This window comes from Salvia splendens, chromosome 11 (genome assembly GCF_004379255.2).
Source record: "Salvia splendens isolate huo1 chromosome 11, SspV2, whole genome shotgun sequence".
Lineage (NCBI taxonomy): Eukaryota > Viridiplantae > Streptophyta > Magnoliopsida > Lamiales > Lamiaceae > Salvia > Salvia splendens.
In genome coordinates, this window is record NC_056042.1 from 22,244,421 (window position 1) to 22,261,866 (window position 17,446).

A 17,446-nucleotide genomic window follows, 5' to 3' on the forward strand; every position below is an offset into this window, starting at 1 on the left:
TGTGTCATTATGTTCAAATTTTTTTATAATTAACAGATTCAGTTTGTATATGCAATAGTAAATAAGAAAATGATGATTAGGCATTAAATTAAGACCAAAGTTTGTGATTCCATGATCAACCACACCAACAATTCAAACATATGGAGCAGGCTTAGGCAGGTTTTGGACAATTCCACACAATTGCTGTGTTTCAGGCAGGTTGTACTCATCCCTCAAAGTAGAGCTGTTGCTGTTGCCCCAAATAAGCCCTCTCTTGCATCATCCACCTTAAACTCCACATGCCTGCATTGTCCAGCGTCGTCATCACCGCCCCCCATGACATCGGGTACACCTGAACCGTGTGCCTGCTCACCGATTCCAACAGATTTTAATTCTTCCCCTTCTCCGGCGCCCAACAGGTGAGGAGGAAGGGCTCGTCGAGGTGGTTGAAGACGATGTTGTTATTGGAGGTGGAGTTGATCATGGGGCCGGGAAATTGGCCGTTTATAAGGATGCCTTGCTGGGGGACGCCGAGAGGGGAGATGTTCCCATACTCGACCTTCCATTCCAAAAAGATGTAAGGGTCCTCGGCCAATGTCCCTGCCCACAAACACATAACTACTCTTCTTGGACAACATTGTTATGCCTTTATTTTGTTCAACCCCCCTACTTATATATATATATATATATATATAGGGAGATGATCAAAATAAGTATGTGTTTAAATCCAGAAATGCAGACCAAATCTTGGCCCTAGGATTAGATGATCTAATGGTCAATAATTAACCAAAAACACGGAAGGTCATAATTAAGTAATTTTAGGTCATATTATAATATTTGGGTTTAATGCCATGCTAAGATCGTTTTAGGTCATGCTTTGTTAGCATGACCTAACAATTACCTAATTATGACCTAAAAGTGACCTAATTATGATATTGTTCTGCGTTTCTGTATTTAAATCTAGTTTTGCATAGATCAAAACCCTATATATATATATATATATATATATATATATATATATATATTTTTTTTTTTTTTCGACTAGCTTACATGTATGTATGTATCTCGGATATATATATATACGGCGCCACATCTACTCTGTTACCAACACCTCTCATCTTAATTATGTATGTCTAACCATCTACTTAACTATTTTCTCTACTAATAATTAAATTATCATCTATTACATGCTACGTCTCCTTAACAGTATTACTAATATACATTTATTTTGTGCATGTCTTTATTGACTACCTCACCATGCCTTGTATTTGATTAATCATCGACTTTATATACTACTTCCTCCATTCCTCCATTCCACAGTAATGAAGACGTTTTTTTTCGGCACTAAAATGACAAAATATTGAACGGCTGGGAGTATGCATTTTTCTTTCATCTACCCCCAAAAAAATGGGTCTTATTTTTCCATCTCTTGTGCTTGTCTTGGAGTCTGAATTTGATCACTTCAAGCACATTTTTATAATTTTCCATGATCCCCTTTTGACATATCTACCTAAGAAGCTGCGTGGAATATTTAAATATGATTTTCAAATATACTTTCCTTAATTTAAACACATCAAGCAAAGCGTAAGGAGATACAGTTAAGTCGACAAAAATAGGAAAGACACATTTACAATGCAATAGAATGGCATTATCATTATATAACAACACATTTGAAGCAAAAATGGAAGTGTAAAAATCCATGCTCGAGAAACTCCTGGCTAAGTGGAAGCCATTTCCATTATTCATCTTACTCCCTCATATAATTAATTATAAAGTCCGTGCACAAGCAGAATGTTGCTTGTTCACTCTAAATTAAAAAAGCTGGATGAGGTTAAAGAAATTACATAGCAGGCAGATAACCATCATCACCACTACAGGAAAACATAAATCCTTCATTAGGTAACTGAATCAAGATGCTTCGGGCGTCTCGAATCTTGTAGGAGTATCGATTCCCATCATGCAGCAAAGGCCCGATATCAAAATAATAAGCAACACAAACCCCTGCAACATAGTAAAAACCATAGACTTTGAGACCATCATACTGTTTAATACAACATATTCCAACATAATAAAAACCGTAGAAACTAGTAATACTTAGCTTTCCAGCTTCAGTACCCAACTTTTTCCAAAAATTCAAATGAGAGGGACAAACGCAATCTACTTACCACTAGAAGTCCCTCCAAAAGAGATGACTTAATCTGGCAAACTTCATCACAGCCAGTGGAATTAGATGATGCATTTCCAATGGTACCTTCAGCGAGGAACCTTTCTATTCCCATGTGCGAGTGATACTCAACAGATCTAAATGGATCAGAAATGTAGAGGAACGAATATTTTGCACCCATCTCACTCACTGCATTGAGTAGTTGAGAAAGAATGTTTCCTGCATATGCAATCAACCTGTTAGTTTACTCCATTTTACAGATTCAACATAATAATAGACAACAATGATAATGATAACAACAATTTTTTTTAACACGGCATACTTTCAGAATCTGGCGAAAACATGGAATCTCCAGGGCACATGACAATCAGATCAGTTTGCCCGTCCGAAAACTTTTCAAACCTTGAATTCAGGTAGTCCTGCAAGTGAAGCACACTGTCAGTAAATAGGACCAGAAGAAATAACAGTCAAGGTTTGTGGTTGTCAGTGGTACTTACATTAACCGAGCCAACATCATTTATCTTATCAAAATTTTCACCATCCACAGAACATGACCCCACTAAAGCAATTCTACCAACTCCAAAATTATGCTGACAAGTTTCAGTAAACTCTGAAATTAAAGAGTTCTCTATGGATGCTTTTTCCTCTCCAGCAACTACATAAGGAAAAGCCACAGAGGAATTGGAGTTGGAAAATGAGTCCTGTCATTAAGTAGCCACAGTTCAGCAAGATGTGTCAAATGATATTAGGCTAAAACTATTTATTCAATTAAAAGTGAAACCCAATTAACCTTAAGCAAGTCTATAAGTGCTGGATCAGTCTTTGCGGAGCTGGAAACTTCTAGAGATTGTAACTGCATACAGGGACATGTAAAAAGTTACGTTAAGAAATATTACAATACTAATGAAATGAGAGTTGCACGTGTTTTGGAGCTCATTCGGAAAAATCCCTAATTTTCCACTTATCATAGATGGATCATCATGTATTTGTATTGACGCCTGATGGACAACAAATAACAAACCCAAGAATTTATCAGCTTGGATTCTGAAAAGAAGAGCTTCAATTGTCATATACAATACACAATATGCAACAAGTAAATGTGCTCATCCCTTATTCCCTGCTTAAGAAATACCATATATACAATACACAATATGCAACAAGTAAATGTGCTCATCCCTTATTCCCTGCTTAAGAAATACCATGGATATGCTATTCTATATTCCTTGATTTAGCATGACATTAGACAGTTAGTGTACTAAGATAACTGATCATTCGAAAGAGAAATTGATTTTTAAAGATGTGGGTGTAGAGCAGCTGAGCAGGATCAGCATAAGATACATGCCTATTTTCTTGCACACCAATCACATATATATCAAAAGGAAAATGGAAAATGGAAAAAGAATAAGAAAAAAAAAGAGAGAAGAAAAAACATTAATACCTCTGATCCAATAAAAAGGAAGGCGAAATTATTAGATCCTTGCACTTCATCGCTTGAGCACTGCATACAATGAAACCACCAATTATATACATCCCACCAGATGACGATACCTATATTTTCATACTTGTTTGCTCTAAACAATCTGTGATACTTGATATCAAAATCTATATCAAGGATGTACATATACCAGGTATTTCGACCATCCACCTTCAGTCATTGCAGATTTGGCTAAATCCCTAGGAGCCAGGATTCTATAATCAACCATTTCTTTATTCCTGCCACATGGTCGTAAAAATTTAGATAAATATTGTGTGTAAAAAGCTCCTAACGTAGAAGATCCATGGGCTCATCATCACAAAACTAGGGAATGGGTGGTCATGAGTAATAAGTAAGAACAAATACTGTCACTAGCTTGTGCAAAGCAGAATTAGACATGAAAACAGCTTAACTAAATTCATGATCTTCCATGTGCTCAGTTCCAGATCATTTAAATATGTTGGGCTAAACTGACATAAAAACAGATACTTCTACAAGAAGTTCATTTACAATGGCAAACTAAGATCAGAAGTACTCACCCACAACTAAAAATAGACCAAATACCTATAGCTTCACACTAGAAGCGCCTAGATTTATAAGATTGCATGGAGTTTAGTTTAGTAAGCACAGTATGCTGCTACACTGTAATGTGCAGAACTTGAAGAACAAAGTCAGAGGCCAGTAAGATCAAGGGGAGGCATGATATCTAGCAGGAGTAGGCGAGGATCTGAATTATACTTCTGATTGGAGCACTAAAGGATCATATGACAGCTCCTAAAACACTAATCCATAAACATGATAAGATATCGGCGTATATCCTACATTGGATTTATATTTTAGCAACTTTCTAAAAGGGTGTTCAAATGAACAGGTAATTTAAGCTCTTTAGAACAAATTATGTGATGTTTGATAGCTTGCAAGCGCCACAAAGTGCTTGGTGACCATGTACTTCTTTTAAGATCTTTTTCACTCTCAAAAAAAAGATTTTAAGAGTTTATAAGCTCTTTTAAAAAGGATAAAACTTTCTTTAAACGAAACAAATTAGTGTCATAAACAAATTATAGACTAGTTATTACAACCTTATCATCAGTGACATCTTATAAGGTTATCATCTGATCATTCCAAAATCTTATTAATAAGATCTATCCAAAAACTATCTTAAAGGAACTAATATGAAGCCCTCAGAAAAAGGTCCCTCTGAATCAAATTAGACATAGAGAGAAACTAAAGTTACATAAGTAATTAGTTGGATTTGAAACATCAAGCATGCTACCCATTAGGTCATGAATCAACTTGGAGTCTCCTACAACTCTGAGACAATCAGTCATGAATACACCATAACTAAGAAACTGGCAATTAATTACCAAAGATATAGCAATTAATTACGATTAGAAGAAACTTCAAATATTATTACCCATTCAGATGAGACGACCATAAGAATGCCGGAGAGTAAGTGAGTCCCAGAGGCAACTGAGCCACAACAAGAAGAAGAGCTGACACGATTGCCAACGAAGAAGTCGCCATCCTCATTCTGAAATTCCAACAACTACACACCGTGATTGGATTGGATTGGATCACCAGATAACAATACCCCCTCACTAGCGTGAACGATTAAGTTGGATTGAAGTGATCAGCTAGCTATGCATCAAAAAAGAAACGCATAAATTAGCAATTTCGATTCTGAAAAAAGGTTGCAATCCAACAAATCGCTGCGTGACTGGTTGGATCTGAACTCATTTAGGTTACATGAATATGATTGGAACGCAAAGGAAATTGTCAAAATCTTGGAACGCAAAGGAAATTGTAAAAATCTCGTAAGAAATATCAATAAGATGAATCTCTCACCGGAATCGGAATCGGAATCGGAATCGGAATCGGAATCGCAGTGGCCACGTTGTGTTGGATAGAATATTGCTTTTCAGTTTCCAACAATTTCCCTTATCACGAACGAACCAACATCCGAATTAGTTTTAGCCTTTCTTTCTTTTTCCTACAATTTGTGTATCAAGAATTATTTTTCTTTTAACTATTTATCCGTGGAATAAAATAAATTAAAAAAATTATGGTTATTGGCCTAATATCACGAAACTTATTGAAATACTATTATATTTCATCATGAAATTTGGAATTTATAAATAATATCATGAAGTTATTTTCTATTGTCAAATAAACTTACGTGTAACGAGGTTGTAAAATTTTGCTTACCTAACTCATTGGGATTTTTGAGTTAGACTTAGGCGGATTGAGAGCTTTCACAGTGCATAAAGGAGGGGGTGCGGTGACGGGGAGAGCTCGATGGGGGATTCGGATAAGGGGCAGCTTGGTTGCTCGCTACACAGTGTTGCTGCCACCGAGCCATGTATACCACGGACTCAGATGTATATTCACCGAGACTATAAGGATGCTCCTTTGCAGCTATTTAAAGATTAACTCTACAAAGACCTTTGATGGCCTGATTATATGTTCTGACGATGGTTCCGAATGCAGAACGTTTTTTCTTTTCCTCCAAGCTGGTCAGATCAAAGAAGTTTGGTCACGGGCCTATGTTTTCCTACACTAACTTAGCTATTCTTTAATTTTGCATTTAGGATTTGTAAATTTTAATTAGTAATGTTTTAATTTTAGTCATAATTAATTAATGAATTTGGCATCATACATTTCTTTATGGTAGGTCAAATTTACAAAAAAAAACAACAATATACTGTAAATTAATATGAGATGGGAGGGGAGGGAGTCGCCCCAATGTGGGAGTTGTGGCTTGGAGCATAAGATGAGGAGAATGATGACGTGACGGATTGTTATGGTACGGTGGGCGCGTGGGTTGAGAATGCTCTAAAAAACAACGTTGTTTTATAAATATTTGTTCACGTTTTAGAGAAATGGAGAGATAAATTGATAAACCCATTTAGCATGTTTCGGAGAAATACGTGTATTCCCGTAACTATCATCACAAAGCTTCAAAATCTGATAATTAGATCTCCAACGTCGTCTTCCTTGCACGAATAAGTTGAAATTACAATTGGTCGACAATGTCTGTTTGACAATCAGAAGTAATTTCATGATAGAATTTATCAACTTTAAAATACATGATAAAAAAAAAAAAAAAATCATGATATTAGGACTAATAATTAATAATTCAAATAAATTACTATAATTTAGGAAAATAAAATAAATCCCTTATATATTCGATAAATTACAATAGAAAAATATGCTTTCAATCGAACGGAATATTATGTATACTACGTAAAGGGGATAATCAAATCCTACTATAGCATCACTACCAAAAATCCAGTGGAATTATTGAATAAAGTTGAATGTGTTGTGTTGTTGAGTTAATCGGTGTGAGGGATTGGGGTTGGGGGAGGGAGAAGAAGGTTTAAGTTGTTGTGAATTGTGATGTAAAGTTGCAGTTGGAGTTGGAGTTGGAGTTCCAGCAGAATCGGAGGGATATATAATTATAATGCGTTGTGGTGGATGTGGATTGAGGTGGAGAGAGATTGAGGATTGGATTCGTGAGTATGACAACATTCAGCGCCTCGCCATCAAATTGATCTACGCTCAGATTGCCTGCGCCTTAATCGGATCGCTTGGTGCGCTCTTCAACGGCGTTTTGCTCATCAATTTGGGGATTTCTCTCTTCGCACTCGTCGCCATTGAGAGCAGCAGCCAAAGCCTTGCCAGAACTTACGCCGTCCTCCTCTTCTCCTCCATTTTGCTCGACCTCTCCTGGTTCTTCCTCTTTTCTCACCATATCTGGTATCCTTTTTACTTTCTTCTCCTCCAATAATTCTAATTATCTCTCTCTAACTTGCTACTTTCCATACTAGTTTATAATCATTGTTGTTTGCTTGCAGGAACATTCCATCTGAGATTTATGGAACATTTGTTAGTTTATCACTCAAGCTCACACTCGCTATGCAAATTATTGGATTTTCGGTGAGGTTATCATCTTCGCTCTTGTGGATGCAGATGTACAGACTAGGTGCTTCTTACATGGACAATTCGGTTCATAGAGATGCAGATGTTGATCTGAGAAATAGTTTTCTCAGTCCCATGGCTACTGTAGTTAGACCTCCCTCTGCTTCTGATGATGTAATTGGAGGTTCCATATATGATCCTGCATATTACTCGTCTCTTTTTGAAGACGGAGGGGATGATGCTTTCCTGTCTGAGGTAAGCTATCACATTTCTAATTGAACATTTGTCACTGCTAGATTCTCTATCAGTATGTGTACTCATGATGTTAAATGATTTAAGTTAGACAACAGTACCTAAAATTACTAGGTAAGAAATGAATAGATTACTTATCATATGCTATTTTGAATGGGCATCTGTCTGTACTCCTGTTCTTTGAATATAGATAAGCAACTTTTCCAAAACATCAAGTGACAATTTTTGTTTGTGTATCTGTTTGAAGATGACAGGAGTTGTATCCTATACTCGTCTTAAGTTTCTTCCACAAAACCTCCAAAACGGGATATAAACATAGGGTCTGTATCAGATGTGGTGGTTTTTGGCACCTTAGGTAAGCAAGTGACCTCTGTGAAGCAAAGATTTGCATCATATGTCGCATCTGATGTTTTCTTTGAACAAATATAATGCACCATTTAGGAGATATGATCAACCACCACAAATATCGGTTTTATCTGCATCCTAGTATTCCAAGACAACCCACAAGTCATTGCATAAGTTTTAACATTGCCATTATAGAACAGTCTGGTGCACAATGGAGCGATACATCTTACTGCAGGCCAAAAGTTGGAACAACGTGATATATGCCCAATTAAGTAAAAACATTGTAAAAACATAGTTTTAACATTGCCATTATAGAACAGTCTGGTGCACAATGGAGCGATACATCTTATTGCAGGCCAAAAGTTGGAACAACGTGATATATGCCCAATTAAGTAAAAACATTGGAATTTTCTGACTTTGTGGTCGTAGTAGATCAATTGGAGGTCTTAATCACCTCTTTTTATTCTCAACTCCATGCAGCCACTCAATATTGACTATGCATCTCTATAAAAAATCACTTGTAATGAATTCACATTTCGTGAAGTTAAAATATGGAGAACTTGTCTCGTACATGCAGTCTCCAACTGTCACTTAATGGTACTAATTTCACTCTATATAGATTTTCGCAACTTCCTCCGTCAATAATCACCATGTGAAGTTCTCTACATATTTCTCTCTTCTTCTACCTTTGGAGACAACATGGTTCATTATACAGCTGAACTATTGATCTGCTGGTCCTCATTTGTAATTTAATCCTTGTTGCCCAACGATTGTTTGTGCGGGAGGTGATATTCCAACCTTTATCCTAGGGGTTCCCAGGACTCCATTTCTTTGAATCTTGGTTGTAACTAATTTTCTTGATCCCCATTATCTTCAGGTTGTCTTGTGGAATTTCTAACCAACGACACATCAATCAACATGTTATCTTTTTTGTCCCCCTTTTTTGCCCCTTTTATTTTATTATTTTGGAGTGAAATCTTTTCCACTTAAAGGCACTGATTTTTGATTTTTAATTATTGATTTACAAAATATTGACATTGGCAATTAGCTAATTCATATTTATACTTATTATGTTCCAGTCTATGAATAACATCCTTGTTAGTAAAAAGGGCAGGAAGTAAAAACGCCAGGAGTCTAGGACTTCAGTCTTCGACTGGGGCAACAAGATTCTCTATCTCATTGAGGATTTGTGCTCTTCTTTCATTCTCTCTAGAAGATAAAAAATTCTTCCACACTTTTCTGCTCCTGAATTCCATATGGGCAAGTAGAATAGAAATGGCATGTTAAAATTACTCTTGACTGACATAGAGTGGGATTTTATAGGCTATTTGGCTGAATATTGAGTTTTTGTAGACTAAGTGCAAACCTATTAACTTTTAGTGTAGCCAGAAAACTCGACATTCTGAAGGTGTGATGTACATCTTACCTATGATACTCATCATCTCTGCCCTTATTTACTGTTTGTGACTAGTAGATGCCAGAATCATGTTTACAATTAAGAGAATATTGAGATTTTGGGTGACAAAATTTTTATTATTTTCCAGAATCATGATATGGTTCTTGAACTAAAGGGGTTTTAGGGTAAAAACTCAAACTTTTTAGCAGGTGGAGTGCATTTATTTGGATAATGCCAGCTTAATTTACTTAATGAAAGTTGTTTGCAATTAATTTTGAGTTTCAGAGTGATACAGATATGTGTAGTCTTATATATATTGAAGATTTTGCCTGCGCATTCACGCTGCCACTTAATTATCCCACTCAAATCCCCTCCCCCCCCCCCCCTCTTTTGTTACACAAACAACTTATTTGGTGACTTATCTAAAATTACTTCTAAGAAATATTTGTCTTATAGTAGTAATTTTTTTCTTACATGTACTAATAATAATAACTTATAGCTAAAATTCAATTATGCATATCGATATCAGTAACTAGCATGAAATATACTTGTTTTTATATTGCCATGTGATGCTGGATATATATAGGAGCCCCGTGGACTGCTTAACTAAGCCTAACAATGTTTAAGGCCTTTGTGCTGAATTTAGCGTCTTCTCTTTTAGTAGTTTGATTCTGATTCTGATGAAATGCAATTGTATACTTATGCTTACTACAAATGACTAAAATATTTGTATGCCTTCTTTTTTATGTCAGGGTGGCCCAAATCATGGCAATTCTGTAGGCAACTATGTATCTACTACTGAAACAGCTTATCGAAATACATCCACAGGGAGACCTTTTCATTCTAACGATGTAAGTTTTTGCTACATATCTTCTAATAGCAGTTGAATAAAACCTCTATAATTGTTAGAACTGACAAAAAAGATAGGCTCTATTATACGATTACAAACCTGTAAATTAATAGATATTCTCTAGTGAAATATATAGATCGTATGAGATTCTTGATGATGTTGAATATTTGTGAAGTTAAGCCCAGTGCCATATCTCACAGAAGAGTGGAAATCTTGTTTAATTTCAGGGTGAGAGAGGTATGAGAAAGCCCCAGGTGGTCTGAACCAGTTGTGGATGATTCTTTTAGTGAGAGAAGATGGGTCTGATAGATAGGTGGTGGGAAAGCAAGATTTGTACAGATATGAGTCATGTATTCTTTTTGCAGCCAAAATATGATGTGAAGATATGTAGCAACTTGTGTAGATGTATGTCCAAGGAAAGAGGCATGTTGTACTTGCATTTGTATGTTCCAAGTAAGGTTTGCAAGTATAACAATGATTTTGCAATATGCTTTTAAGTAAAAATACCTTCCTAATGCTTGTTTTGGTGCCCTACGACGCGGTGGATTAAGATGAATTAGAAAAAAAATGAAATAAAACGAACATTACTTTTGCATCTTTTCCCTAATATGTGATTTTTGTAATTTGTGATAATCTATTAGGATTTGAGGAAAATATTGTGAAATGATCTACCATGTGTCTAAAAATGGTTATGTTGATTGAGTGGATGATGAAAAAAAAGGGAAAGGGGCGATGAGAATGGGAGGTATTATTAGTAGGTGTTTTATTGGTGATAATGGGATTGAAGGGTGGTTTGAAGTTGAAAGTTAATGGTAAGGAGTAAGGATTGGGGATTTGATAAATTTATTTTGTTCAGGGAAAATATGAATATTAATCACATGGCAGCAGCAGCCTCGGAGATTATTTGGCAAGGATTGCGACTGTCTCTTGGTGGCTTCTTTTCCAATTTTGAACCTCTTCATTGCTGCCGGCAGGTGCAAAAATGGAGCACGATGGGGCTCGGAGGTACTGGTGTCACATGTGCTCTCGAACAGTGAATCCCATTAGGGAGATGAACTGCCCTCTTTGTGGGAGCGGCTTCCTCGAAGAAATGCCTGACTCTGACCCTGACCCGCCTACCCACAATGACCGCGTCCTCTCCCTCTTGGCCCCCATCTTGCTGGGCTTCGTGGCTCGTCCCTTGATGGAACCAGAATCAGAGGATCATGCTACTGCTACTGCTGCTGCTGATAATGCTGATGTTGATAATGCTGCTGCTGATAATGCTGATGCCGATCAACAACTGGTGACGAGGCAGAACCCCACCGGCATCCTCCAGCTCCTCCAGAGCATCCGAGCTGGAATCCAGGCAGCTGATCCTGATCATAATCAAGACAGAGAAGGAGAAACTAGAGACGGACAGCGTGTGATCTTGATCAACCAAACGTTTGGCGACCATATCTTTGGCGCTGGCCTAGATTTGCTGCGGCAGCATTTGGCCGAGAATGATCCCAACAGGTATGGCACTCCACCAGCGCAGAGAGAGGTGGTCGACACCCTGCCTTCTGTCACCATCCATCACCCAATGCAGTGTGCTGTATGTTTGGAACACTGCGAGGAAGGGGAGGAGCTTAAGGAGATGCCTTGTAAACATAAGTTCCACGACTCGTGTATCATGCCCTGGCTGCAGCTGCATAGTTCTTGCCCTGTCTGTAACACAGCAGTTGCAGATAACAGAACTACTGACAACGGGACGCAATTCTCTGTTCCGCTTCTCTGGCCTTTCACTGCTTTGTTTTCACCTTCCACTTCCTCCCACCATACTGATAACTGATTACTCAACATATTTTGTAACTACTCAATCACAGGAATAGGATAGTCAACTACTAAGTAGCCTGTTTCTGTAACGCCAACTCTCACCATTACTTTCATAGGAGAGTGTATTTGGTGACTGAAAACACCATTATATTGGAATTGGAATGATATATGTTCATTTCATCTGTATACTACAACCATGATAGACAACCACCATTTCTCATATTTAAGTTTGAAATATGCCAAATTACATTTATTTCCAGGGTGCAAAATGAAATAACACCCTGTCAATTGTGGTGAACAACACAAAAAGTCTAGCACCCACATAAGGGGAAAAGATAAGTAAAACAAAACAAAAACACATATGAAAGCTTTGATGGCTTGTTCACCGGTATTAATCCCTGTCATCTCAGAATAGAAAATCACTTCACAGTGACAATTTTGATGATAGACGCCGTTCCAATTCGGTGAAGAGCCACGACAGCGTCCCCAGCCTTGCACAGGCCTTTAGTTTTAGCATGCTCAAGAGAAAATTCCAGCGCTTCCTCCGTAGACTCTTCATGAGAAGCCCTCGCAGATCCTGCACATAGAATTGGAACCAGACCCCTGAATATAAGGCTGTGCCTAGCCGGAGATTCATCACTGCATGACCAATCAAAAGAATCTGTCTTTATTTCAGGAACCACCACTGACAATATCGGCATGCCTGGCCTGTATTTAGCAACCAGCTTAGCAGTACTTCCTCCTCTAGTTAGGACCAAGATGAGAGCAGCTTTCGCTGAGTTAGCTGTCCGAACAGCTGATGATGCAAGACTCTCCAATGGGCTCATGGGGACTGGTGCATTTGACATTATGCGCTTGAATACATCGGAATAGTCAATCGTACTCTCAGCTTCTAAACAAATCTTTGCCATGGTGGCAACTGCGAGTTCTGGATAAGCTCCTGCAGCTGTTTCACCACTGAGCATGACACAGTCTGTGCCGTCAAGAACAGCATTGGCAACATCGGTTGCTTCTGCTCGAGTTGGCCTTGGGGACTTGATCATGGATTCCAACATCTGTGTAGCTGTCACCACAGGTTTTCCATGTATGTTGCATTTGTAAATCATCACTTTCTGAGCCAAAAATATCTTCTCAATAGGAATTTCCATTCCCAGATCACCTCTTGCAACCATAAAGGCATCTGAATTGGCAAGAATCTCATCGAAATTTGCCACCCCTTCTTGATTTTCAACCTAATAAAGAACACACAGTATAAGGGGAAGGTGTATGAAGTTATATATATTTAACAATAGCCCAGAAGAGAAAGCCAACAATTGACATGAAAAATAAGTTTCAAACATTCAAAACTCCTCGACAGCTATAACCAACCAAATTTTATCACAGCAAAACTTGACTGCATTTCTCACTTACTTTCCACAGTATTAGTTTAGTCAGTGAGAAACTATGCTGGGCATCCAACTCTTAAATCAATCAAGAATGGAGCCTTACAGGATAGCACTTTAAGTTTCAGAATTAAACTGGCATTGAAAAAAAGAAACTGGACTGACCTTAGACATCAAAAGGATGCTCTTGGCATGTTCACCCAGCAACTTACGAACCTCCACCAAGTCAGAACCTTTGCGAACAAAAGAAAGAGCAATCATGTCAATCTTATTAGGAACTCCCCATTTCAATATATCTTCCTTGTCTTTCTCCGTCAAAGTTGGGAGGTCCACAATCACTCCAGGAAGATTGACATTCTTTCTCTCACCAATCATGGCAGTGTTCTCACAGCGACACCGTACCAACCCTTTCGCCTTGTCGCAAGCCAAAACAGTGAAAGTGATGGTACCATCAGCACAGAGTATCACACTCCCTGGAAAAACATCTTCAGCCAACTTCTTGTAGCTCATGCAAATCATCTTCTCATCACCCTTGATGTCGTAGTCGGTGGAAACTAAGATCTCCTGACCCTGTTTAAGCTGAACAGGCTTTCCATCCTTCAAGAAGCCCGTTCGAATTTCCGGTCCCTACATGTACGAAGCTAATAGCCTGATTAACCACCGTAAAAGCAAACACATGCTAATCATTCAATTTTTTTCCAATCTAGGTCAAATTCGAGATCTAATCCAGAGGTGAAGTTCAATTAAATTGCAATTAAACTGATCCGAGGCAAAATCGATACAATAACAACTCGGAATTGAAGTCGAACACGAGATAATCAAACAAGGAAAGAGGCGAAAATGCTCTGAAAAGTGAAATCAAAAGCCGAATTCATGGAAAAACAACATGTAAAAACAGATCTACACGAAAATAAAACCTTGGTGTCGAGCATGACGGCGCAGAGGATGCCGGTGTTTTCCATGGCCTTGCGGAGATTATCGAGCGTTTCCTGGTGGTATTCATGAGATCCGTGGGAGAAATTGAATCGAGCGACGTTCATGCCCGCGCGCAGCAGCTTCTCGGCCATGGGTACGGAGCGGGAGGCCGGGCCGAGAGTGCAGACGATCTTGGTCTTGGGGCGGCGAACGGATGCGTCTTTGTTGATCTCCATCTCCGGCGACGGCAATTGAAAGATGGATTCGGGGAATCAAATCGAATCAAATCAAAGTTTGTTTTGGGTCTACTTTGGCTTTCGCTTTCTCAAGGAAGCACTCTTGTGCAAAGGGGCAGGCGTGATTTGATCAGAGCTATTTATCGTAATGATCCAACGATTCACACTGCGACACGTGGCGTTGACGGTTTTCGATCTATCATGGAAGAGACAATTATTCGCATTGAGTTTTATTCTTGGCCAATACTCCAAGGAAAAGTTAGCCAACCTATTAACATTACTTTTTTTATAAATTTTGTTCCAAAATAAAATATATTCCTTTGTCCCATTAGATTGCACTAATAGTCACGATCTTACAATATTAGCCAAATTAATCTTTTTTAGTGTTAAGTTCTAGTAGTAGTATTATATTTTTAGTGTCTCATTATAATTAATTTATGTAGATGCATAGTAAAAATTAAAAATAATATTATTAGTTTTGAACCAAACCTTTACAATTTTGTTACACTTCTAAAAATCTTCATAAATGACATTATTCGCATTAAGTTTTATTCTTGGCCAGCCAGTACTCCAACGGAAAGGCCTACCTAATTACCGTTAAAGAATGTAGATACCTCCCATAATTAAAGACTCGCTTAACTTTTTTTTTCTATTTTCATAATTAAATTGCTTACTTTATTTTTCTACTACTATTTTCTTCACTGCATTATTATTATTTTTTTTTACCGTAGGGGTACCCAACCTGCCTGGACGAAATCCAACTAATTCTGCTCGATTAGGGTAGTTGATTAAGACCGAAAGTCTCCTAGCAAGGTCACCACAGCTCTGCGCTGCCAATTGTGTTACATCCCGTTGATTACTACATTAAAATTATTAAACATTACTCCCTCCGTCCCAACTGAGTTGAGTCAAAACTTTTGGGCACGTCCCAACAAAGTTGAGTCATTTTTCATTTTGACAAAAAACAAAATATCTAATCACTTTTACTTTACTTCATCACATACTTTACTCTCTTTTATTTCTCCTACTTTTTTCCCCTCTTATTTTATTTTCATTCAACACAATTTCTTAATCTCCATGTCCAAAAAAAGCGACTCAACTTAGTTGAGACAGAGGAAATATTCATTTTTTGTCAGCCTCATTCTAATTGAGCTATCTATATGTATAATAAAAATTAAGAATGATATTATTCGCTTTGGGAAAGTTTTTACACCCTTTGTCTCATGATACTCCACTTTTAATCTTTATTGTGTAAATTTAAGCATAAGTAATTCGTATAATAAAGTTAACACTTCAAGTATAATAAGAGAACACTTAATAAAGGAACACTTAGCTAACTCTAATATCTTAATTAAATACCATAATTTTCACTTAAAATAAAAATAGTGCAAATAATTCAGAAAGATTCAAAAATGAAAAGTGCAACTAGCATGAGATGGAGGGAGTACAATTTTATTCTTGAAACACTTCCCAAAATATTTCATATTACCTACAAATTTATCTATTCTTCGACGTGGAATGTAATTTGCATGATTGCATTCAATAAACCTACTATATCAAATCAAGAACACAAGACTAAAACTGCACTAAAACTGCACAGGTTTTAATCAAGCTCACATAAAAAACATCAGTGAACAAGCAAAGCAATTGTGAGTTTGTGATTATGTCATTATAGAGTAGAACATGCTTATAACAATTTTGAAGTGGATTTTCAAATTTCCGTATGAATTAATGAAATGCAATAGTTAATAGCTCGCCATGAGACATTATAAGACTAGTTTATATTTTATCATTCCCTAAAAAGTTTAAATATTTGATTGGGCACATATTTTAATTTTAATGTATAATTGGTAAGTAAGAGAGATGGAGAAAGTATAGTGAAAGTAGTTTTAGTGGATAATGAGATACACATTATTAGTAATATAATTAGATATCTAAAATTCAAAAGTTTATACTTTTCAATGACAAATTAAAAAAAGAAATAGTTCATACTTTTCGATGACCGGAAGAGTAATAATTTATATAATATCTCATATAATGTCTTGTGGTGAGATATTAAATCTTGTAATGTTCTCAAATTTCTTAAATTAGTAAGTTATAAATATTCTCATTACTAAACCAAATGAATACAACTGTAATTTTCCTTTCATATTATTACTTGCATTTAATTTATCCATTACATTGTTCATATTTAACATCTTAATTATAAGTTAAAGCTTGTCTATTCCATTCCTCCATTAAAAATAATCTCATAAATGAACAGCATAATTTTAATAAGAAATTGGTAAAATATGAGATGAAGAGAAAAAAACGGGTAAAGTAGGATAAAGAAAAAAGAAAATGTGATAAATGGTAGATATAAGTTATAAAAAGTAGGAATATAAAGATAATAATTTGAGAGAAAATTTTCATTTTTGGTGAGATATTATTTTTGGATGGACCGAAATGGAAAGATGAGACTATTTTTCGTGGACGGGGAATAAAAAACAAAACAAAAAAACATAGACGAACTGATAGAACCTCAAAAATCAACTGAAAAAATGGTGGTCCAAATCCAAAAACAGGACTATTAGTTAATAGCTCTGCTCTGAACTCAAACCATCTAGATAGAGCTTCCACAGAATAGTTTCAATTCCAAACCGAAACTGTCTTTCCTATAAATTTTCGATCTCAATCTTAAAGTTTCGATTTTGAAATGTATATATATATATATATTTCTTTGATACCAACATATATTT

General features: G+C 36.7%; 4 protein-coding genes across 8 annotated transcripts; 2 read left to right on the plus strand and 2 right to left on the minus strand.

Annotated features, from left to right (window-relative positions):
- Window positions 1-1,582: 1,582 nt before the first annotated feature.
- On the minus strand, window positions 1,583-5,620 carry LOC121756391. The gene is made up of 9 exons (XM_042151937.1): window positions 5,463-5,620; window positions 5,032-5,255; window positions 3,769-3,856; window positions 3,582-3,641; window positions 2,934-2,996; window positions 2,641-2,844; window positions 2,466-2,562; window positions 2,145-2,362; window positions 1,583-1,980 (listed from the first exon to the last, which is right to left on the minus strand). Exons 2-9 carry the CDS (start codon window positions 5,145-5,147, stop codon window positions 1,888-1,890), a joined length of 939 nt encoding a protein of 312 aa, XP_042007871.1. The 5' UTR covers window positions 5,148-5,255; window positions 5,463-5,620; the 3' UTR covers window positions 1,583-1,887.
- A 1,258-nt stretch (window positions 5,621-6,878) lies between these two features.
- Window positions 6,879-10,896, plus strand: LOC121755092. Of its 2 annotated transcripts, XM_042150387.1 has the most exons (5): window positions 6,879-7,373; window positions 7,472-7,502; window positions 7,587-7,790; window positions 10,281-10,379; window positions 10,606-10,896. In XM_042150387.1, exons 1-5 carry the CDS (start codon window positions 7,078-7,080, stop codon window positions 10,639-10,641), a joined length of 666 nt encoding a protein of 221 aa, XP_042006321.1. In that variant the 5' UTR covers window positions 6,879-7,077; the 3' UTR covers window positions 10,642-10,896. The 2 variants fall into 2 exon arrangements, with proteins under 2 accessions (XP_042006321.1, XP_042006320.1); XM_042150386.1 differs by having other exon boundaries at window positions 6,881-7,373; window positions 7,472-7,790.
- LOC121755091 (E3 ubiquitin-protein ligase SIRP1-like) lies at window positions 10,675-12,525 on the plus strand. 4 transcript variants are annotated; one of them, XM_042150382.1, is made up of 2 exons: window positions 10,675-10,831; window positions 11,353-12,525. In XM_042150382.1, exons 1-2 carry the CDS (start codon window positions 10,675-10,677, stop codon window positions 12,189-12,191), a joined length of 996 nt encoding a protein of 331 aa, XP_042006316.1. In that variant the 3' UTR covers window positions 12,192-12,525. The 4 variants fall into 4 exon arrangements, with proteins under 4 accessions (XP_042006316.1, XP_042006317.1, XP_042006318.1 ...); XM_042150383.1 differs by having other exon boundaries at window positions 10,697-10,831; window positions 11,235-12,525; XM_042150384.1 differs by having other exon boundaries at window positions 10,711-10,820; window positions 11,235-12,525.
- On the minus strand, window positions 12,373-14,826 carry LOC121755090 (pyruvate kinase, cytosolic isozyme). Its single transcript, XM_042150381.1, has 3 exons — window positions 14,475-14,826; window positions 13,723-14,184; window positions 12,373-13,407 (listed from the first exon to the last, which is right to left on the minus strand). Exons 1-3 carry the CDS (start codon window positions 14,706-14,708, stop codon window positions 12,595-12,597), a joined length of 1,509 nt encoding a protein of 502 aa, XP_042006315.1. The 5' UTR covers window positions 14,709-14,826; the 3' UTR covers window positions 12,373-12,594.
- Between the last annotated feature and the right edge of the window lie 2,620 nt (window positions 14,827-17,446).

Coding starts and splice junctions, on each gene's coding strand:
- LOC121755090 (XM_042150381.1), bottom strand. CDS start 14,708: ATGGAGATCAACAAAGACGCATCCGTTCGCCGCCCCAAGACCAAGATC. Junction 14,185..14,474: donor CCGTCATGCTCGACACCAAG/GTTTTATTTTCG, acceptor TCGTACATGTAG/GGACCGGAAATTCGAACGGG. Junction 13,408..13,722: donor GCATCCTTTTGATGTCTAAG/GTCAGTCCAGTT, acceptor GTTCTTTATTAG/GTTGAAAATCAAGAAGGGGT.
- LOC121756391 (XM_042151937.1), bottom strand. CDS start 5,147: ATGAGGATGGCGACTTCTTCGTTGGCAATCGTGTCAGCTCTTCTTCTT. Junction 3,642..3,768: donor GTGGATGGTCGAAATACCTG/GTATATGTACAT, acceptor CATTGTATGCAG/TGCTCAAGCGATGAAGTGCA. Junction 2,563..2,640: donor ATGATGTTGGCTCGGTTAAT/GTAAGTACCACT, acceptor CTTCACTTGCAG/GACTACCTGAATTCAAGGTT.
- LOC121755092 (XM_042150386.1), top strand. CDS start 7,078: ATGCGTTGTGGTGGATGTGGATTGAGGTGGAGAGAGATTGAGGATTGG. Junction 7,374..7,471: donor CTCTTTTCTCACCATATCTG/GTATCCTTTTTA, acceptor GTTTGCTTGCAG/GAACATTCCATCTGAGATTT. Junction 10,380..10,605: donor GACCTTTTCATTCTAACGAT/GTAAGTTTTTGC, acceptor GTTTAATTTCAG/GGTGAGAGAGGTATGAGAAA.
- LOC121755091 (XM_042150382.1), top strand. CDS start 10,675: ATGGGTCTGATAGATAGGTGGTGGGAAAGCAAGATTTGTACAGATATG. Junction 10,832..11,352: donor CTTGCATTTGTATGTTCCAA/GTAAGGTTTGCA, acceptor TGCTGCCGGCAG/GTGCAAAAATGGAGCACGAT.